This window comes from Toxotes jaculatrix, chromosome 24 (assembly GCF_017976425.1).
Source record: "Toxotes jaculatrix isolate fToxJac2 chromosome 24, fToxJac2.pri, whole genome shotgun sequence".
NCBI classification, from domain to species: Eukaryota; Metazoa; Chordata; class Actinopteri; family Toxotidae; genus Toxotes; species Toxotes jaculatrix.
The window spans coordinates 2709504-2731710 of NC_054417.1; the positions used below are offsets into that span (position 1 = coordinate 2709504).

The 22207-nt window shown below is 43.9% G+C and overlaps 1 protein-coding gene across 3 annotated transcripts in view; it reads right to left on the reverse strand.

Annotated features, from left to right (window-relative positions):
- atp11a (ATPase phospholipid transporting 11A) overlaps positions 1-21813 on the reverse strand; it is a 33731-nt gene extending 11918 nt beyond the window's left edge. For 2 of the 3 annotated variants that reach the window (XM_041032221.1, XM_041032222.1), the window contains exons 1-18: positions 21410-21813; positions 5305-5427; positions 5104-5193; positions 4681-4761; positions 4471-4578; positions 3802-3930; positions 3443-3546; positions 3301-3348; positions 3006-3070; positions 2790-2871; positions 1966-2116; positions 1672-1869; positions 1438-1551; positions 1234-1293; positions 976-1142; positions 814-885; positions 422-495; positions 202-305 (exon numbers count right to left, since the gene is read on the reverse strand). In XM_041032221.1, coding sequence (XP_040888155.1) covers positions 202-305; positions 422-495; positions 814-885; positions 976-1142; positions 1234-1293; positions 1438-1551; positions 1672-1869; positions 1966-2116; positions 2790-2871; positions 3006-3070; positions 3301-3348; positions 3443-3546; positions 3802-3930; positions 4471-4578; positions 4681-4761; positions 5104-5193; positions 5305-5427; positions 21410-21454 — 1815 coding nt within the window. In that variant the 5' untranslated portion in view covers positions 21455-21813. The remainder of the gene's footprint in view (positions 1-201; positions 306-421; positions 496-813; positions 886-975; positions 1143-1233; positions 1294-1437; positions 1552-1671; positions 1870-1965; positions 2117-2789; positions 2872-3005; positions 3071-3300; positions 3349-3442; positions 3547-3801; positions 3931-4470; positions 4579-4680; positions 4762-5103; positions 5194-5304; positions 5428-21409) is intronic. The other variant, XM_041032220.1, reaches the window with a different exon arrangement.
- Positions 21814-22207: the final 394 nt, after the last annotated feature.

The window sequence follows — 22207 nt, forward strand, 5'->3', positions numbered from 1 at the left end:
GAAACAGCTGTGGTCATGTGCAGTAGCTGTGGAAACCACCGAAGTGACACAACTTGTGAAACTATCTGAATTGTTCCTAGAAAAAAATGACTTTGTTTATGAGTCAGTGAGAGAAAGTTTCTGTGTGTGTGTGTGTGTGTGTGTGTGTGTGTGTGTGTGTGTGTGTGTGTGTGTGTGTGGTGCGTGTGTGCGCGCTCTCACCACAGCGTTGTGCTCCACCCGAGCTCTAACCTGATCCACCTTGCCTGAGATAACCCTGGGGAAGATGGAGGAGTCTGCACCTTTGCAGAACAGATAGAGCTCACCTGCTCACACACACACACACACAGACACACAGACACACACATAAATACAAGGACAAAACAGTGGGAGTGTGTAAATCTAACCACATACGTGTGTACTGTGGTTTGTTGTGTATTACCAGTGCTGGCCCTGACAATGACGCTCATTCTCCTTCTGACTGAGTCGAATGTTAAAACCTCCAGAAGCTCAAACCTGAAAATTCACACAAACAGCACTGAAGTATCCCGTAGTTACATTCACATCTTATATAATGAACCTTTAAAAATCCTACTTAATGTGTTCAAACACGGACTGTCAGCAGATACTACATTTTCAGCCAACAATAATCATCTCAGTTCATCACTGTTCTAAATTTATAATCATGGCTGGAAGGCTGCTGGTTTTTGCTGTTACTAGGCTACTCGCACTGACGTAAGACTACTAATGCAGCTCAGCTCGGCTCCAATCACTGCTCTGCAGTTATGTGCCAGCTTCCAAAATTCTCAAACTTCTAAGATGAACAACGCTCACCTCTCGATCTCGTCCTCTCTGTTCAGGATCTCCATGTGACTGTCCTTGAGTCTCAGATAGGTGAAACCGAGCCTGCGGCATAGAGCAACACACCGTTACTGCCGAACAATGAGCGAATGCACCGAGCGTTTGTGTGTCGGTGTGCGTGAGCGCGTGCTCCACCTCTTCATTCCCTCCACCAGCGCCACCTCGTCCGGGGATGAGGAGATGTAGAAGGAAGTGGACTTGCCCTGGTGGATGCCGTGCTTGATCCCGTCCACCGTCTCCTCCTCCTTCACCTGCACCGTGTGGCACAAGCACAGCGCCCGGAAAAACAGCTCCTCACACGCCTGTGGTGGACGACCAACACTGCGTTACTCTTACACTCACACACACACACACACACATACACATACATACACACACAGACACTATACTCACCCTGGCGTCGGGACCTGGCGATGTGTCGATCATATCCATACTGGCTGCACCAGGCATCACCTAGCAACACCAATCAGTTAACAGTATGTAGAAGATCACATTGACAAGATACGGAACGGAACAAGATCACAAATACTGATATTAGGCCTAAAACGTGATCTGGCAGCTCTGTAGGTCAGATCTATCCACGCATCAGGCTGTTACCTGTCCGTTACAGATAGCATGAGGGACGTAAACGTGTCCGTCCACGCAGCACTCTATGAACTCCATGTTGTTCTCTGTCAAGGTCCCCGTCTTGTCTGTAAACACATATTCCACCTGGAAAGAGAGCAGGATAAGCGTCCTGTATGTGTGTTTGTCATGTAACGTGAGCAGCCTCTCGTGTTTTTATCTCTAAATCACTTCTCTGTGTGACACTGTAAGGTCTGACTGTCCTACCTGTCCCAGCTCCTCATTCAGGTCTGACGTGTTGACCACGGCTCTCTCCCCCAGCTCCTCGTCAAACATCTCGTCGTCCCACATGATGAAGTAGGAGCCCAGGAACTTCTGCATCTCCACGGTAACGTACATGGAGACGGGGATGATGTAGTTGAAAAGAACCATGAAGGCCAAGAAGTCTGTGAACGCCCTGATCAGCTGAGGAAGAGGAGGAGGACGTAGAGCGTGAGATGGTGAAACAGGTGATGAAGAACACAGACGTTTGGAGTGAAGGACTTTAACGAACAGACTCACAATGTGTCTCTGTCTCTCTGCTTCTGTCCTGTCGTTGTACCACGGCTCGTCTCTGTTGGGATCCGCCTGCCACACGTATTTCAGCACGGTGTTGATGAGGGCCTTGCTGATAAGGATGCACAGGTAGACCACCAGGTAGGCATTCATCGACCTGCAGGGGGAGACACCGAGCGGCCGCTGAGATATTTCTTCACAGTTCTCATGTTTCGGACAGAAAACAGAACCCTGGGGTATCGAACTGTAGAGGGTGTGAAATGAAAGCAACAGAGGCTGCCTGACAAAAAACATCTCTGATCCACAGAAAGAAACTACACAAACAAAAGCACAAGGACTCAGGGTAGTCCCACAGGTAGTGTGTGCACTGTAACACAATGCACTTGTCAGAATAGATGCTTGCATAAAGGGAACAGCTGAGACGAGGCATTTACGGCGAGCCAAGTTCATTTTGGCAAAAGGAAGACAAATAAAATTTCAGGCACACGCGCTGTAACCAAGTGTAAATGTAATCCACCTACAGTCGGCCGTATCTACGGGCCATCTGGCCACAAGATGCATGTCAACGCCAGATGGAAAGAAAGGGATCCAGTCAGTGCAGCGAGGCACAGAGACACAGGGACCTTCAGTCAGTCAATAAATGAAGAATTGAAAAGCGAACAGATGGACGGAGGGATGGGTTAAAAATATCAAACATTGTCTAAGCCAGGGTTAATTGAGAAAGTCTGTGAAGAATTCAGATGTGAACTGATGCTAACAGCTTCTCTTCCAGAAACAATTCATATGAAGTATATGAAAATAAAAGAGGGAAATAGAGAGAGAGAACTTACTTTTCTACTGCAGAACGTTTCTGAGACTTGGACTGGTAGTTGAGAGCCATCTTGGTTTCCATGCCGGTGTAGATGGCAACGGCTAAAGGAGGGAAGAAGTGAACGATGAAGGTTAATAAATCATTCTTGACCAGTTCAACGTTTTTTTTTAGCTTCTAATTGCATCTTGCAGTGTTTTTATTTCCAACCCTATTGGTGTGTGTGAGGTGATATTACCATAGATGTACTCAGTGTTCTTGAGTGTGGCCCCTCGGAGCAGCAGGTTCTCTGATCCTAACGGCCTGCACACAGACAACAGCTCATTTACACTTAACATTTAGACTGTTTCATGGCTGCCATGGTGACGGGGTTACTGCTGTATCTGTTTCTCGCAGCGCACCAACACAACCTGATTAAAATTCTGAGATAACACAGGTGTGACATTTAGAGCTCGTTCCTATTTCATCGCTTCACTTTGTGGCCATGACTTAAAAAAGGAAATAAAAATAATAAGATAATGGGTTTGGGTTACCTGGCCACGGGTTCGTTGTTCATGTAGATGTTGATGCGCCCCACAAATCTGTGGAAAGACGTGAGAGAAGACAGGTTTCAGGCATTTATGCGTGGACATATGAGTGTTTTTCAGCTCTGAAGAGTGTTTGGGTTGCACTGACTTGTACAAGTCCGGCTGTGGTTGTTCACATTCTATAGTGGCATGAATGGAGTCCACCTCTTTCTCTGTGTTGTAAGCTTTGGTGTCCTGGACTGCGTAGTACGTCTGGGACGAGACAGACGAGGAGAGAGGACGGAAGGAGGACAAATATCAGATGAGAAGAGCAACGAAAGATTAGGAGAGGACGTGTCACAGTTTACAGCTGTAAATCAGAATCACATTAAATCTGACATGTGATTAAAAGTATAAACAAATGAGACCTCTGCAGTGACGACCTGCAACATGAATGAGGTAATTAAAAGATAAAAGTGTCAGGCTGGAGAAAGCGAGGCGCACATTAATACGCACACACATACACACCTTGTGGCTGCTCTCCCCATCCAAACTGGCTGTTGTGACATAGCAGGTCCCGTCATCTCGAGACGAGGACAGAAGTATCAGGTCGCAGGGGAAAGTTTCATCTTCTTTCACGAAGACGACGTCTCCAACCTGAGAAAGTCAGACGGACAGAGACATTCCACATTTATCTGTAGCGGTGAGCAGCACCAGCATTTCTTTATGTTCCACATGTATTGACTTTCCAGCCGGGTCTGAATGAAAAACATGCTCCTGTGATGTGATGGCATGGCACTTATCCCTTTAGTATTGCTAATGCAGGTTCTGCTAATGCAGTTTGCCTAACAAGCTGACCTTCTGCTTTACCACCTGCGGCCTCTCAAGTTCAGCCAACATTCGTCCTCTCACAGGACTGCTGGTCTCAGATCCTCTGTGTCTGTATCTGTTGTTTCAGATGTCATTTCACTCTATGACAGTGTTACGTAACATACGTTAATGTAACAGACTTTAAAAGCTAAACTGCTCTCAGATGTAGGTCTGCGCACACACACTCCAACACAGCTTAATAGAGGGAAAATCCCTCAGTGTGAGCCAATAACACAAATGCACCAAAGCTCTGCTCGTGTTATGTGCGGTGAGAGTGTTTATCTGGGACACACACACATACAGACACACACATACAGACACACATACCCTGAGCTTGCGGCTTTGTTTGCGAATCACTTTCCCATGCTGCACCACGTGGACAGGACACTGGTTGACAGCGTTGTCTGCTTTGTGTCTCAACCAGTCCTCATAACCCTGAGAGAGAGAGAGAGAGAGAGAGAGACAGAAGAGGGTGAGATCATGTGACATGCTGAAGTGAGAAGGTGTGTAGGTGCAGCGTCAACGTCTGCGTCTCACCTGTTTAATGGCGGTGACTGTGATGACAAAGAAGAGCGGCAGTCCGCTGGTGATCGGACTGGTGGGAGTGTCGATGATCAACTGAGGTCACACACACACACACACACACACACACACACACACACACACACACACACACACACACACACACACACACACACACACACACACAGAAATATCTGAGTAATATCTGACAATGAAATGTAGAATATTCATAACAACACAGCAGGATAAAAATGCAAACGACAAAATCGTGATAAAAAAAATCCACGGAGCAGAAATTTACAGACGGAAATAATTTCCAAACACATTTAATTTATGTAATTCTGCTTTGCAGAAATGAAAGCAGTGCAAATAAAACAGGAACATAAAATGTAAAAATATCTGCAATTTAATTATAAATCAGAGTTTTTTTTTTTTTACCTGGACCAGAAATATGATGAGAAAGTAGAAGTTGGCGACTCTCCTGAACTGCTCGAACATATTCTTAGGGATGAAGTTCCAAAATGTGTACTGAAAACATGAGACAGTTTTAATCAATCAAACAATACATTGATTATTGAAATACAAGCAGGGGACGTATGTCTTTGTGTGTCTCTGTGTGTGTGTGTGTGTTTCACTGACCTTGGAGGAGACTATTCTGTTGTCTGGAAACCTTTGTTGTATGAAGGCCTCAGTTCCAGGAGGAGGCTCCTTCTGTCCGATGTAAATGGTCCTGCTGTCCACCCAGTTCTCCTCACCAACACACTGCAGGGCATAAACACAAAAACAGGTCTGAGTGTGTGCGGCATCACACGTGTGTTTGTGCGTTTCATGTTGTGTCAGTGTTCGTTTTAAGTGATATTTTGTTGGTGTTATAAAGTTTTTGGTTCTCAATTTTCACGTAACGTCTGAGTTTTCTATTTGTGTAATATAAATGAAGGTGCAATGACGCAGTACAGTCACACACACCTTATCAACACACTTGTGCGCACTAACAACAGAGCACTGTGCGACACACACACACACACAGACAGATTCACAGACGTTTACAGAGGGTTAGAATGAATGAGTAATTTCTCCACAGTGAATGAGAGCTTTTGTTACCACGGATACACGGACCTGCATGTGACTCAGACTGGAATGCAGAATACACACACACACACATGCGCACACACTCCCACACTCCCACATATACACATTTATATATACAAACAGACTGATAAGGCACCGGGAGGCTGAGGTCTCTCTCTGTGTCGATGCTCCTCTTTAGTTCTGTTGGTATTTGGGTTTTTTTGGTTTGTTGTTTTCGCTGCTCTTTCTCAGCCTGTTACCTTTGTTTTTTAAATTTCTCCAAAGGCCTTAACTCGGTTTTCAAATACTCCTGTTAGACCTGAGACATGAGAGTCAGACCTTTGGGCTTAAAGTATTTCAGGCAGGACTGGACTTGCAGGGGAAACACACACACACACACTTTACGACCAACTGGATTTGGGGAACTCACTAGTTTTTGCACTGCTGAATGTCTTTGCTCTCCTCTTTTGCCGTCTGCTGCAGTGGTTGGTACCATGGCATCACCTAATCTCCTCTCCTCAGCCAAGCATTAAACCACTGAAGGTGTCAGTGCATAAAAAAAGTGGTTGTAATGTTTTGAAGTGAGAACAGTCGTCAACAGATTCAGTCAAACAGCAGATTGACCTGGGTCACAGCAGGCCACCGTCAACTGGTCATTTTTAACTGTAGTAGCCAGAATGAGGGGCAGGCCTGGGCGAGACAGCTTAACTCTAAACACACCTAATCCTCTCTCTCTCTTTCCTCTCCTCTTTCTATTCCCTCTCTCTCTGTTTCTTTCTTTCAGTCATTTTCCATACGTGTCCAATGCCAGCTGTCAATCACAGCGATCACAGTAAATAAACACGGTGCTAGCTGCTTAATTCATCACTAAACAGTGTGAATACAGACACACACACACGCACGCACGCACACACGCACGCACACACACACACACACACAAATGCACACATTCACACAGGCTAACAAGAGGTGACAGTAATCTGTGGCCGGTCAATGAGATTGAGTGTCAAGGGGCTGCATGGCCCAGTTTCTATACTCTCTCTCTCTTTCTGTCTGTCTGTCTCTCTCTCTCTCTCACACACACACACACACACACACACACACACACACACACACACACACACACACACACACACACACAGTTACCGGTTAACTCACTGCTCTAAGATTACCTTGTTTAAGATGGAGAGCTATTTATATCCTGTGACCTCTAATTATCTATTGGAGAGCAAAGGAATGGAACTGGAGAGAAAGGGAAAACTGGTGCTCAGATAAAAACTGATATCTTCAAGACCTTACATGCAGTAACACACACACACACACACACACACACACACACCTGCTTCCCTGTCTTCACTGGCTGCTTCACCTTTCTGAAGTTCAGTGCTGATGCTGAGGCTGAAGCTGCCAGAACAGCAGCTGAATTTTTTTTGGTTGTGCTGATATTCAGTCAGTCCAGGTTCATGTGTTCCCTGTGAACAAGCGGCTCTAAAATAAATCTATAATCAAACCAGCACCAGATCCATGGTATCAGAGGAGGACGAACTCTAACCGGCTCATATCTGATTTACAGCAGAGGAGGAGATGGAAACCAGATCGCACGGACAGCTTGCCAACTCCGTCGCCCACACAGTGCTACCGTTCCTCCTCTTCTCGCCCACCTGCCTGCTCCGTCTGCTTCACCTAACACATTTCTTACACACTTCCTGTGAGTTGTCCACATATGGAGCAGCACCGTACACACACACACAGCACGGCGGCTGGTGTGCTATTAATTAGTGAACGCAGACATCAATTTTGATGATCAGTTGTTGTTTTTTTTATAATCAGAGCAGTGTCTGGTTTCTGTCTCGTGCAGCACTGAGCACTTCATGGAGTGTGGTTTAACACTCATCACTGCAGGCTTTCTCCTGCAGTACACATGCAAAAAGTCTGAAATCTGTATGAAAAGTCAGGATCATCACGTGAATCTGTGCTGATCAGGAACAGTGGATAAAGACAGATGGCTGAGAATCAGTGAGCCTCCTCTCTTACTGTCATCTCCTCCACTTTGCCCGTAATGCAGCTTTATTGGTTTTCTCACCTCTTCCCTCTCCATCTCTCACCACAACCTGGATGGCCTCTAAGCCGACGATCTCTCCCCTATCGATTATGTTTAGCTTTCATCCGGATTCGAGCTTTTTACACGAAAGCCTGTCTGTGTTTAATCGAATAAAAAAAGCATCTTTACAAAATAAAAGCCGGGCTTATAAAATAAAACTGAACCGTATCAGCTCGGGCCTTTAGCCTTTGAATGTAACTGGAGACTTTGAGCTATTCTGGACCTTGATAATCACTTTTAGCGGCGTTTCGTGTTTCAGGACGCGGCAGGTTTCAGGGGTGTATTTATAGTTGGAAGGGAAACATTTGTGGTCGGGAGAGAAGGATGGAGGGAGCTCGCAGGCTTTGTTCCTGTCTGTCTCACTCAGTGAGCCACATCCACTTTCCTTCAGCCCACGTTGGTAGAAAGCACAGGGATCACACACACACACACAGCCACACAAAGGCAAACCCATCCCTACCACATCAAACATATATGAGAGCAGGCATATAAGAATACAAAGACACACAACGTCCCCTCTGTAGTCACCGGTGCACAGGATATATTTAGATGAGCAGACAAGCCTCACTTCTCCTATTCTTCTAGTCACTTGTGTGTGTGTGTCTGTGTGCATGTGCACTTCCATCTAGGTACACACACCTGCTGTGTGAACTGCGTGTCTGTGTGAGAGTTTTAAAGAAGTGAAACTCACACTCAGACGTTCAAAAATGCATCAAGCAAGTGCATCAGCTTCGTAAAATGCTTTTCTGTGTGAAAATGCTCTGGCATCTGCCACTGTCCATATATTCAGCCTTATTCAAGAAACACACTCAGACACAACAACTTCAAATGTGTCGCTGCTTTTAAAATCACATACGTTATTCCCACGTGACCTGAACGCAGCATTAGGGCCAGAAACTGAAGTCCCACTGTGATTGGGAACAGAAGACCATATTGTAAACAGGAAGAGCTGGACCCACCCACTCACAGAGACGCACACACACACACACAGGCACACACACACTTCCTGAAACAAACTCCCTCCACCCCCAACCCCACCCGGACCACAAGAGATACAGGGGAAGTACAGATTCAGAAAAAGGAAAAGAAAAGAGAACAGTATTCGATGTGCAGCTTTGGAGGCGCGAGTGTGTGTTAGGCAAAGGAGCAGATATCTCATGTGATTGATCTCATCTCTTCCTGAGATAATGTGCACATGAAAAGTACAGAAAAACGGTCAAGAATTACTGATAAACAAAGAATAAAGTGGGAAAATGGAAGACATGCAACAGGTATGTACAGAACAGAACAACACAGATTTACAGTACAGACAATAACATGACAATGTTATAGATTTTAAACATTAATGAAGAATATGATCCATGGTTTTATTTAGAGATTTATCCAGAGTTTTTGTGACGGGAGAAGTTTATCAACACGGTTTTCAGTTGATGCCTGAAAAGCAAAGATAACATTAACGGACACTGCGAGCAGAAAAGAGGAATCACTGCCACACACACACACAAATGACTATTGTTTGTGTGAAGTTTTAAAGGCTGAGCTTTTTGTTCAGCTGATGACCAATCCCTAAGTATTTTATCTCCCGCTGCAACAGGCAGCGCTGAAAATGAGTCTCGACAAAAGCTACGGACGACAACCTGCTCTCTGCGATACTGCTGACGGAGACACACACACACAAGCCTGTCACACACGCTCACTAAATCTAAATGCTGTGGCGTGTATCAGGGTTGCATGTGCAAACACGATTGAACACATGCACACATGCCTCATAAATGTGTGTTATCTCCCTGCTGCCACTGAGCTGTGGAGATAAGAGAAATCCCATCCCCTTCCCTAAATCACTATTCATTAAATACAGACGTGCAGTGTGTGGAAGTGTGTGTGTGTGTGTGAGTGAGCACTTTGGATTGGGTAGAAAATGCTTTGGGCTGAAAAGGATAAATAAGCACAGGTAGGTAGAGACGTTCGCACTAACTAGTCCTATTTATTCTCAGTATTTAGAACAGACGTGGAGAGCAAGAAGGAGTCACCACCTTCCTCGTGTCAGCTCCCGATGGACGCAAAGTTTAAAAAAGGCAGTGGAGCAAGTTGAAAATAGCTGTGAACGTGCACGAGCTTGTGTTTTATTCTGTATGAACGTGGAGACCCGGTGCTGTTCATCAGCTGGGAAGAGATAAACTGATGCAGACATCCACAGAGCAGTAAGACAATGAACCACAACACAACCTGCCTGTGCTGTGTGTATTATCACTCACACACACCTGAGTCACAGATTAAATGCCAGCTGTGCTCCCCATCTGTCACCATGTCGTTCAGCCTCACCTGGGCCAACAGGCCAGACCAAATCCTCCACCTTTAAACGCCACCCTCCAAGCTTTGACCATGACACAGTGCTCAGGAGCCAATCAGAACTCTTCCTGCTAATGGAAGTTGTCGTATTATTGTTATCTGATGTGATCAAAAGCTCCAGAAAAAGCTAGTAAGTTGATCTTTAGTAGGGACGTCTTGTCAAACTACTATGTCTAAGTTCAAGTCTGAACCTTCACGCTTTACTTCAGAGAAAAAAAAGTGCTATGGATGAAATCATAACGGCTACTGCCAGATTAATAACAGATCCATCTCCATGACAACGGAGAAAACTTCATCTACTGACGAAGATTGTGTGAAAAAGATGGAAATTTAACACCAAATATTTTCATCACAACAGGCAGAGCAGTTTCCCTGAAATCCTCAGCAGTCGTTCCAAAGCGGTGTTGGTGCAGCACCACACACCGTGGGCATTCATGCTGGGACGCTTGACTATGTGTCTTAACAAATGCCTGTAACGTTACACCTGATGCTCCTGGCTCGCAGGAGGAGCTGCTGGTTACACTGAGGAGAAAACATCCAGTGTAGCTCCAGAGAAAGAGGAATTACTGACTCATGTCTAAAAAAAACTGTGTGATTGTGGTGCTGTTGTGTGTGTGCGTGTGTGTGTGTGTGTGTGTGTGTGTGTGTAGAGATAAAACAGTAAGCCATTGTGGCATTACCAGAGATGAGACAACAGAATACTAATCAGTTAAAACCATTCAGTCTATAAAGCAAACTGTCTGTGTGTGTGTCTGTCTCTGGGGGATTTAGTGATCTGACACACACACACACACACACACACACACACACACACACACACACACACAGTCTGATCACATGAGAGCACTCACTGCTGGTATTAATCAGAGTCAGGGAACTTTACGATTCAGCATTTGCACTGCTAAGTGTGTGTGCGTGTGCAAGAACAACTGATTTTACCATAACGTTACACCTGCATGTCCTTAAATACACTCATATCTGACACAGGTAAAAGGAGGAAGAAGAATAGGAAACCAAAGGAAGGATGATGTGGAGAGAAGTTTCTCTGAGGAGTCTGAAGACTTGGAAAAAATGACTAAGTGCCTTGTTAATGAATAAAACCACATCTACCATTACGTCTACTTACTACACAACTGCCACTGCTACAGTTTTATTTCACTATTACTACGAGTAGCAGGATCTGCATCCATGCAACAAAGCCTGAGCACTGTGTAACTTTGAGGTGTTACATAAAAAATATAAATTGTTAACAAGCAGTTTTTGTGTATGATTATAAAACACAAAGCTGCTGCAGCCTGTACTGCATCTCCGTCATTTGTTGGTACAATGAAACTCATCTTCTGAAAGGATAAACGCAGCTTAACCTTATCTTCAACAGATACATGTATGCGTGCATGAGTACATCATTATGCTGCTTCTTTGTACACCCACACACACACCACTCCCACAGAGCAAGCCCTTCCTGCTGAATCACTGTTTCCCCACTTCAACACACTATTGAAACTGGGAGAGAAATGGGACGAGAGGTGAGGAGAGGAGGGGAGAGGAGAGGAGAGGAGGAGAATGGTCTAACCTCGGCGCTTCTGTCAGCTATACAGAGAAATTCATTAGCCTGGTTTTCACAGAGCAGATCTCAGTAGGGAACTGGGACAACATGCCTGCTTTTCCACACTGAGTGGATGAATTTTACCGCTTTGATGACCCAAAATCACAGACACTCATAGTTTAACCAGGGTATTTTCTTTGCGTCAGAGTTGGAGAGCAGCAACATTAGTACACACACCTGCACTGAAAGCTACTGATTAAGTTTCAAGCTGATTTAAGCAGCTATTGCACTTAATGAAGTCGATGCAGGATAATGCAGGATAGATGTAAGGTGGGACGCAGACCAGCTAATACACCAACTACTGTGTTTCCCCTCAGAGCTGGACAGAAGACCATTGTTGAGGGTTTCCTGTGGATAAGCACAGTTATTCTTTGGATGTCAAGGGAATAAACTTACACACTGTTCATACTTGCCTCATTGTGTCTGCTACTCTGTGTCTATGTGTGTGTGTGTGTGTGAGGGACTGGGAGTCCTGCTGATGGTCACATGACCCCCTCCCAGCCCCCATGACTTTACCTAATGATACAATCAGGTCACATGGGAATAGACGTCGTAAAAGGCTTGACAGTTAAGATCTCCAGTTGAGACTGAGGTGAACCATCGTGTTAAACAGGAAGTTTGTAAAATCACTGACCAAATTTAAAAAATCGCATCAGGATGTGTAACCCTGTTTTCCCTCCCCCGGCAAACTGAAACATGTCTGCGTTTGAGTGAGCGAGTGTGTGTGTGTGAGCATGCAGGACACACTAACTGTCTGCATTGATCTGTGGACACTCAACTAGCTTTAAATAACTCCAGCACTGCCATTCAAATGCAGTGCCCCAGCCCCCCCCCCACACACACACACATGTCGAGGAGACATCCACTGCATGCTTTTCTATAATATTTTTATTTGTCCTGTGTGGTTTCATCACATGAGCCTCTCCTGTTCCTCAGGGTGACAGTGCCATTAGCAGCTGGTCGAGTTTACACGTGTTTTACCTCACTCCGTCAGTGCTTTCACTTCCTGCTGCAATGTGATACTGTCTGCTCGTCTCTCAGGAGCTCAGAGAAAAGAACCAAAATGCTTTTAATACTTTTTATCTCCTGCCAAAATGTTTATTTCCCAACTTTTCATCCTCTTTGTTTTTCTCTTGCTTGCTAATGGGAGCACTTCTCTGCCTTCCCTAATGTTTGTCCTGTAGGGACACAGCCGCTTGATGGTGTTCATTACACTGTTTGTGTTGCTGGTAATCATTCCAAGACATGAAACACTCACACACACACACACACATAGAGATGAGCTGTGAACAGTTTAGAGACGTCACCTCACAGGATTTCTGGGTATGTAAGTTCAGAAGCAGAATAGGAACCATACAAAATGAACATGCAGCTTTATGTAGTTAATTGATATCAATACGATTCGCCTACAACATTTTCCTGAACTCGTAAACTTGCCACAGGCTGAGTTCAGGAGAGCTGGGAGGAGTGTGATCAGATGCCTTGTAGCATTAGCTCTCTGAGTTACTGCTGTCCTGGTAAAACTATGCCACGGTGGAGCGAAGCCAAAAAAAAAAAAAAATAAAAAAATCAACAACACGGAGAGAGATGAGAGATTGGATGAAACTAAAAACATAAACAAAGAAGAAGTGAAATGTTTGAGGAAATGAAAGCTTTACCTGAATCAGCCTCTTCATTCTTATTGTCTGAACAGTCCATTCATCCCCTGTCAGACAGAAACTGAAGCCATGCTGTAGTCATGCTGTAGTCTGGGGTTAAGCTACCAGGAGCTGGCATGAGGTCTTTAATGAGATCTCACTCTGCCTGACTGTTCATGTCTGTCTGACCTTTCTCTCTCTCCATACCTCCATTCCTCTCCTGTCTGTTTTCCAGTCTAAGAGACTCCTCAGTTACCAGTCCGCCCTCCTGGCTGGTCTAGCTGGTCCAGGCTCCGGGGACTCCAAATCGATCACATGATGATCAACTGATCAAGAACTGCAGTCAAATCCCAATTCAAGTCTCCCCCTCAGCTGCCAGTTTGAAGGAACCTTTGAAATGCTGCTGCTCTTTTATTTGTGTTAATGATGTTTCCCAACAGGCTGTCAGGAAAAAAAAAGAGATGTTTGTCTCAGCTAATGCTGCTCTTCTGTCCTCCTGAAGACCAAAACAAACAGCTGCAGTGCTTTACACTCTGCATGGATCAACAGCACAGGAAGAACACGTTTCAGTGGAAATTTACTCAGTTATCTCTGTTATTCTGATTGTATTTCCATGTCAAAATAAAATGCACTGAAGTGATATTGTTATTTGTATAATATTCATCTGTCTGTGAGGCTGTTCATCCGTCCACATTCTGTCCTGGTCTCATGCTCTTTGTTCTGCTCTGTCCTATTCGTGGTGTTACACTGTCACGTCCCCATGAATCCTGCTGCCCTTCCACGTCACCTACGACACACACACACACTCAATGTGAATGTGAGAGGGTGCAAGAGAGGAGAAAATGACTATATGGTCAGTTTGTTCTTCATTATCTCCTTGACAACCATGAGATTAACAGTCTCCCTCTTTCCGTGCACTCACTCCTTCCCCTGACTCTATTATCTCACTGTCTGTATCTTCCCTGTCTTTCTTTCTCTCTTTTGATTTTGTCTCTAATCCACCATCTTTTGAATCTTTTCATCTGATTGTTCATCTCTCTTCTCTGACTCTAACTTGTTTGACAACAAGTTCCTTAAACTGCTTCGTAATAAGTGTGATTGTCACATCTCTGTGGGAGTAAAAGCCACAGGACAAATGAGAGGGGTGAGGGGAACCTCATGGCATCATGTGGCCCTCATGAGACCGGTCACCTGACTGGGGCTGAGAACCGTGGTCCACACAGATTCCAAGCAATTATGAGATCTTTTGTAAACTGCTATTGAAGTTTAAGGACACACAAGTGTGGCAGTGCTCTCATGCACAGTCACAGTTACACTTTTTTTTATTGTCTGCGACTGAAGGATTTTATTTACACTGTCAGTAAAATGTAGGACAAAACAATCGATTATGAAACACAGTCAAATTATTCGCTGAACAGAAAGCAGTTAAAATCTACACAAATGCACTTTGGCCCTGGTGTTGGCAGGACACCGCGCTGGTTTGATGCACAAATCCTGGACGAGGTCCAGTCCACTGAGCACTGCATCCACTCCTCCCGTCAGCACTAACCCAAACTATTTTTAAGATGCTGCTGTAGCTGACTGGTATTTACTGTATGTGGATCTTTAAAACCACTTAAAACTTCAGGTGAAATTTACAGCGTCCTTCGTCCTTAAATATATAGAAAACAACTTAATGATCCATGATCCTAATTTAAAACTGACAAAACAAACCTAACAAATGGTCATATACAGTAAAGCTTTAACAGCCTTTAAAGGCCACATGCCTCCATCAGATTTAGCACCTAATCCAACCTGGTTACACACAATCTAAAAAGTAGTGTTGTGTTGCAAATTCAGCGTTGGCTTCTTTTGTTTGTGGCAATTACACTCAAATATTAATGCAGTGATTATTTATTCATGTTAAAATGCTACACGTCGCACCTTTAAACGATTTAGGCTCATCCTGAGCAGCACTGCACTCAGAGGGATACGTTCCTGTGATCATACTCTCCTCCTGCGTAATACTTCTTCCCGTCTGTGTACAGTCATCTGCCAAGTCTCAGAGACACTATTGAGAACCACTTCCAACACAACTCTACTGCTGCTCAGTCCTGAGGAGCTTCTATTCATGAGTTTAGTGCTTATAAAGACTGATGTCTCCAGGATTACGTATCCATCAAATAATCCAGAATAACGACTTTTTGGACCCAAATCCCAGAGCCTGAGTTCAACGAGCGCAGGCGACCAGAAATGAAAACATCTATGGAGCCCGTTTTGGCTCGAATGTGACAACATGCCATCTCAACTCTATCAGAGACATTTCAAAGTGCAGTGATGTGCACGCTAAGTATTATATCACTTGGTGCTGCTCTGTCCTGGCAGACTGACAGAGTGGTTAGAGGGGATCGCCGTCATCTGCTTCATGCTGGCTGCCAAAGCGCATTGATAATGTTACAGAATAATCAATGTTGTTTCATGCGCACAAGTTGTTCAACTATGGAAAAAACTTCAGTGCGCAGTAATTTCAACTTAATACTGAACTTTGACTGCCACGTCAATAATAATACGGGTTTGTATTTTGCAGCTTTGAAACAAATGCACCTCCTTTAAGAGGCAACTGGATCTTTTATAAGTTGTACTACAGTTTGCTACAGAGCTCTGAGCTGCAGGAGTGGCTCCACAAGTGCTCCCTTTGGATGTCATTGAAAAGCTTTTAGCTCTGCCTCAGGAGAAACTGCAGGAGCTCCATTTTCTGTAATAAATCAGCCATTTGTGAACGAAAACACCCAAATGTCAGTGTTACTCTCATAAAACAAAGCAAAGATGAATGTCAAAAGGATAAGTCTGTCTCCTGACTTCAAATCCTCCATAGTCTCTGTTCTGTTATAACTGTGAGAAAACAGTGACTTATGCAGATGCTGCAGACGTGGCACGGTATGAAAGTATAAAGTCTTTCTTTTGTTCATGCCCGTGAAGCAGCAGCATGACAGGAATCCTTCCTGCGTCCGAGCGAGTCTGTTCACAAAACGAAGGGAAACAATGTTTGAAATATTCACTGTTTAACTTCTTTTGTTTAACTAAGACCACAGTGATATGGACGATGTGTCGTCACTTCCATGGCCTCCTTTCCTACACCCACCACTGACATCTAAACAAAAACTGCAGATTCCCCACAGACGATATTGGAAGAACTAATTTTACCTCAGTGACAAAAAAAGACAAGCACCAGCTTTATTAAGGACAGATGTCCGTCAAACCACTCATCATAATGAGACTAACAGGAAGAAGTTGACGAAAAGGGATCAACTTCTTGCAAGCAGGCAAAAATTTTGCTTCACCTCCTGAGTTAACTTACAGCTAGAGGTGACCACTATTAGCTAATAATCCACATAATCAATAGTTCTTTAATGATCTCCAGCTAATGTCAAGCAAACAAAGCACAGAGAGGGGAAAAGGGGAAGGTGTTAGGGCTAGATGGGAGAGAGAAGGGGGGAGTGATGTCTGCAGAGTGCACTGTCAGCATTTAGGATGAGGGGGTGTACACTCTCACTCCACTTTTCTTCCTCTCTCTCTGACATGAGGACCATGGGGAATGGTGTGTTCCAGCACTGAGTCGACCAGCTATCATTCCCTCAGACAGGGAGAACATTAAGGTGTACCTGCCCCCCTCAGCACTTTCACTGGCAACCCGGGGCAGTGTTATTATGATGGCCCAAGTTCAAACAATATCTCTCTCTCTCTTGCTGTCTCTGTGTTGGCCTCTCTTTGGATAGAGGCCTCTATGCACCATTAACCCAGGGCTATCCATCATCTGCCTCCTTGTTCAATGGGCTGTAATACACCGTCACTGTTACTGCAACAACACTGATACCGGCCCTTAATGGAGCTCACACTCTTCAGCGGGTTCTGTTCGGGCAACGCGATGAAGAGACAAACTGTTTTAAGCAGCAATGATACGGGAATGTGGCTGACCTGGTCATAACACAAGCAGACTGAAACTTTTAACTGACTTCTGGTTTTATTTGAGGAAATACTGGATCTTATCTGGCTGGGGTCCCCCCCCTGGAATCCCATCAAGCACCCCTGGGTGTCCCTGGACCCCACGGTGAGCAGCCGTGCCGTGGAAGACTCCATCACGAGCTACATAAACGTCAGTCCACATTGTCAGCCAGTCTGCTTATGAATTATTGACGACCAGGCAGCGCCAAGGAGTTCATGTGATCCGCTGCCCTCTGCGTCACCTGCCTACTACTGTATTCCACCTCCCCGCTTACTCGCCAGCGTGAAGTAACAGCAACACCACAGAGACAACGGCATGATGATCACCAGCCACTACTCACTCACTCAACATTTATTGTTGCCCATGAAGCAACTACAACATACAGCAGGTAGAATATAAGCAGTAGGAGATCAGTGATTGGCTTAGATTTGAAAGTATAGCTGTAAAGTGGATTAAGTGGGTGAAGGCATGGTTAACAGCAGTAACCCTTTAATCCACTATGTGAAGGCAGGAAGCCAGACGGAGAGAGAGGAGAGGCACTTCCTGTCCAGGAATCCAGATTAGTCAGCAGCAGAGGAATGCAGCCCGGCCGCTTTAACCCACGTCTACGCAGACATGATGTCTTCAGTGTCTTTTAGTCACAGCTGCAAACCAGCAACACAACTGTTGTTTCTACATTATATCATCTATTATGTATCAACACAGAGGAGAATTTCAGTCTAACCAATTTCAATCAAATCAAATCAAAAGGTCACTTTTTTGCAAACAGAGCACAAAGGTTAGATTTAGTGCAGGCGATGTCAGATTTACTGTGAACTGCTGCCATTGATTTCTCCAAACAACTGTGGAGGCCATTCTTCTTACTCACTGAATCGATGGTGAAGCCGCCAGTGACAGAACTGACTGAGCATCATAATATAAACGTCATTCTGAGACGGAAATTTAATTGTTTTTCACTACAATTAATTAATCAAATAATCACTGCAGCCCAAATACAAACACATTACTTTTGTATTATGGACATAATGTCCATGTCTTATTATCTGGTCTTGCTTTACTAAGTCCTACTTTGTGCTGTTATGCATTGACTGTACACGCAGGACACAAAGATTATTGCCTGACAAGTGTTTTTAAATGAGCTTCTCTGTTTTTCATAGCTCTCTTTCATCGCTCAGTGAAGCGATTCGAATGAAAATACATGACAGAAACAAAATGCAGCTAATTTTACCAATGACATGTTTGTAAAACTTGTGGATAACCACCAGGAAACCAGCAACACCTTATTTCTGCCCAACTTCTTTAAAAAGAGCCAGTAAACGTGTCAGTACAGTGAAGATGTTTCTTCATTTCAGAGTAAAGAGGGAAGTACAGCAGGCTCTGTTACTGTCACAGTCAACTAAGTATGTAAAACTACACTGGCAAAGGCTAAAGAACAAAAAAACATAAATCATCCACCTGCAATGAAAAAGCTAAATAAAAAAAAACAGGACAATAATCCACTGTTAAAGGACAATTATGCCTAAAAGGTGTTCAGTAAAACAAACAGTGAACATGCAACAAGAAGAGAAGTGCAATTTCAGTGAAGAGAGTCTGAAATGTAAAACATTCATAAAACGGTACTTTTAAAACTTTCAGAGCCTAAAATTACCCTGAGAGGAGAATAAAAGAAGCGAGGCGAACCAGCGGAGTGAATACAGTACAAGTACACTAGGTCTCAGTGCTCCTACCCGTCACTGTGATTACATTTTGTTCTCATTCAGCCTGGACAGGAGCGACAGCCACAAAGATTACAACTCTACATGTTATGCTTTAAAAGAGAGCTGTAGGCTTATGTAACATCTTCTGCCTTTTACCTAATCAGAGATGGCAGCAACTGGAGAGACTGGCTTTAAAGACCAAATGACCCTGCTACAGTACGACTGGTATCGAGGAGATACAACGAGACCTCGGCTAAACTTAATTAGAGTAACATGTTTAACGTGGTCAGAAGTAATTAAGAAAATTCAGTGTTGGTTTCTACTTCACTGCTTCATGCTTTCTACATACTTACACTATGTGCTTGTGTCTTTAACTTCATTTATGCAATGAAAAGAAGCTTTTAGTAATAAAATGTTTATATATATGTTTTTTAACTCAGAATTTTCTTTATGGTGAAGATGCTGATTTCTATATATATTAAATTCAAGACTAGATCTTTGCAATAGAAAGCTATAAACATGCTCTTATCAGTAACAGTGTACAATTCTGTTTATTGTTCAGTTATTGTGAAACGACATGGATACTTATCACTCCACAAAATCTGTCTGTTTCAATCACAGTAAAAACAAACTCTGTAACAAGACAAATCTCAACATGCCTGAAGTGTAACGACTCTGTCCACAACGGGAACTGATTCCTGGATAAAAGCCACTAACAAACAGCACAGTACCGATGATCAGAAAGACTCTGATCGCTGATTTTTCACACGATCATGAGAATATTTTACAGCACAGCAAATGGACATAAGGCGCTTTTAAATAAAGACTAAATTTATAATTAGGATTCTTCTTCTGACCACGTCATCGTCCCACTAGCTCTGATATTTCATAGAAGCCTCGTATTGACAAACAGATAAATGTGCCTAAGACCTAATCTTAAGTATTCAGCAGTCTCTGTGCATCCGGGTTTTTGCAACGGCAATACAATCAATTTAACCCGAACCCATTTGTCTAAAGCAGTTACCCAGATCAATTACAGCAGCAGACCTCATCAGCATCCCACATCCTACCAGTCACAGGCTTGTCTCTGCATGTTTCTTACTATAAGGCTCCATTTCACCCTCCACACAGCAGGGACTTTATTTAATCAGCCATTTGCAACAGTTGGGAGGCCGTGTCTAAGCCTCAGCTGAGCATGGAGCCAGGGTATAAACCTCACTATCTCTCATGTGAGCAGGGCTTGCTCTGTCTGGATTATTGTCAAACACATTACTGCAGAGCCTAATGCAACCCACAGCCATATAGGCCGGCTGCTCCACTGCTGCCCATCGATTTGACGAGCAGGGAGAAAACAACTGGATTACATAATTCATGTGACTGACTGTTCCATTTGTAGTCATGTCCCACTGGAAGAAGTACCTTAGTAAGAAACGAGAGTGAAGCTGCTGACAGGAAGTGAATCACTTCAACATTTCTACACGTCATAAAAGCATCAAATAATTTTATCTGATGCAAAACGTGCAAAAACTTTGTGAAACAAAATTTGCATCTGACCACGTTCAGGGAGATGTGACTGATTTCAACATGTCAGGGGGAATGCTAATATCTGTCTGTGCATCTCCTGGCATGTTCTGTCATGACTGGATGTACTCTCTAGAATGCTGCTTTACAACTGCTTATAACATTAGGTGACTCCACCTTTCACTTAGTAATGTGGTTTGTGTACTGAAGGTGAAGCTGGTGTTTGAACAGTGTTTACTACGACACTTTAGACAATATCTTCAGAAGCCAAATCATAAATGGCAAATTTAATGTGTGCCAAATCTCATTAAAATCTAAAAATCACTACTTAATGTAAAATAAATACTTCATCAAAGAGAACTTGTATTAAGAAAATTACGATTTTAAATAGTCTTACAACCCACAGTAATTCACTAAACAGTTAAAACTGTGTAGTAAAATACTAATTGGACAAGGTTTTAAGTCATTTAATGGATTATGCACTCCTGCCGAGGCAAACAACACATTTTAGGACAAAATTGTAAATTCTAAAAGGAAAAAAAATCCTGGTTAATGGTGTGTTTTCGATCCCAGTCATTTCCCAGTGAGCGTCTTTCCCACTCCCCTCTGTGAGTGAAACTTAATCCGGATGAGTACCTGCTTCGGCGGAATTTGAAACCAACAGTGATAAAAGCTCTGTTTATTGTCGGAAATTGTAAAGAGCTTCGGTCTGCAGACTACAAGCGGCCGGTGTGTGCAAAATAAAACGAACACACGGAGGAATAATAAAAAAAAACAACTTACATATCTGCTGATGAGGGTCCGAAGAGTGCTGAGATCCATCCCCATCCTGTTCCTCCTTCCTCTCCGGACACTTCGTCTCTCTGAGTGGTTTTTCTAAGGGTTTCTTTATTATAGGCGCTTGCTTCTTTTTAAATCTCCTCCTCTGTCCATGACTTTCTCCGTCTTCTCGTCCTCCTGGATTTAAAAAAAAGACTCGAGTCTACACTGCTGCTCCCGAAAACTGTAAGCGCTGTATTCGGCTATGGGAGACTTTACTAATAACAGGAGTGGTTGTGCGTCTGTGCGGCTTTTACCACAGTTTTAGTGCAGTTCCTGCAGGCACAGACAAGTGCGATGCTCCTCCTTTCGCACTGGGATGAAACTAATTTCTAGTCTCTCCACCTCTCCCCGGCTCCCTCTCTACCCCCTGCGCTTCTACCAATAATCTTCTTGTCTTGCTCCGCGGCCAAAGGAGCTTTACTTTCAACCACGTCACGGGGAGCCAGGTGGTTGCTCTGAGTCGAGGTGAGCGCATGCGCACTCCGGTGCGTTTTTTGGGGGGGGGGGGGGCGCAATTGATTGGATGTTTGAGTTAATTAGGAGAGTGATTTGGTCGCTCGGGGCGGGACAGTGGACCGAGGACAAAATTTGTGAGTTGACAGTTTTTGTGAGAAACACATCACAAACTTATTTTGAAAAGCAAACATTATTATGTTCTACTATTTAAAATCATAAAAAATCATATTCTTCACATGCCCGCTTTTTCTGCGCTGCAGATTAAAGATAGATTTAATTATTTTTGTTCTTTCAGCCGAGATT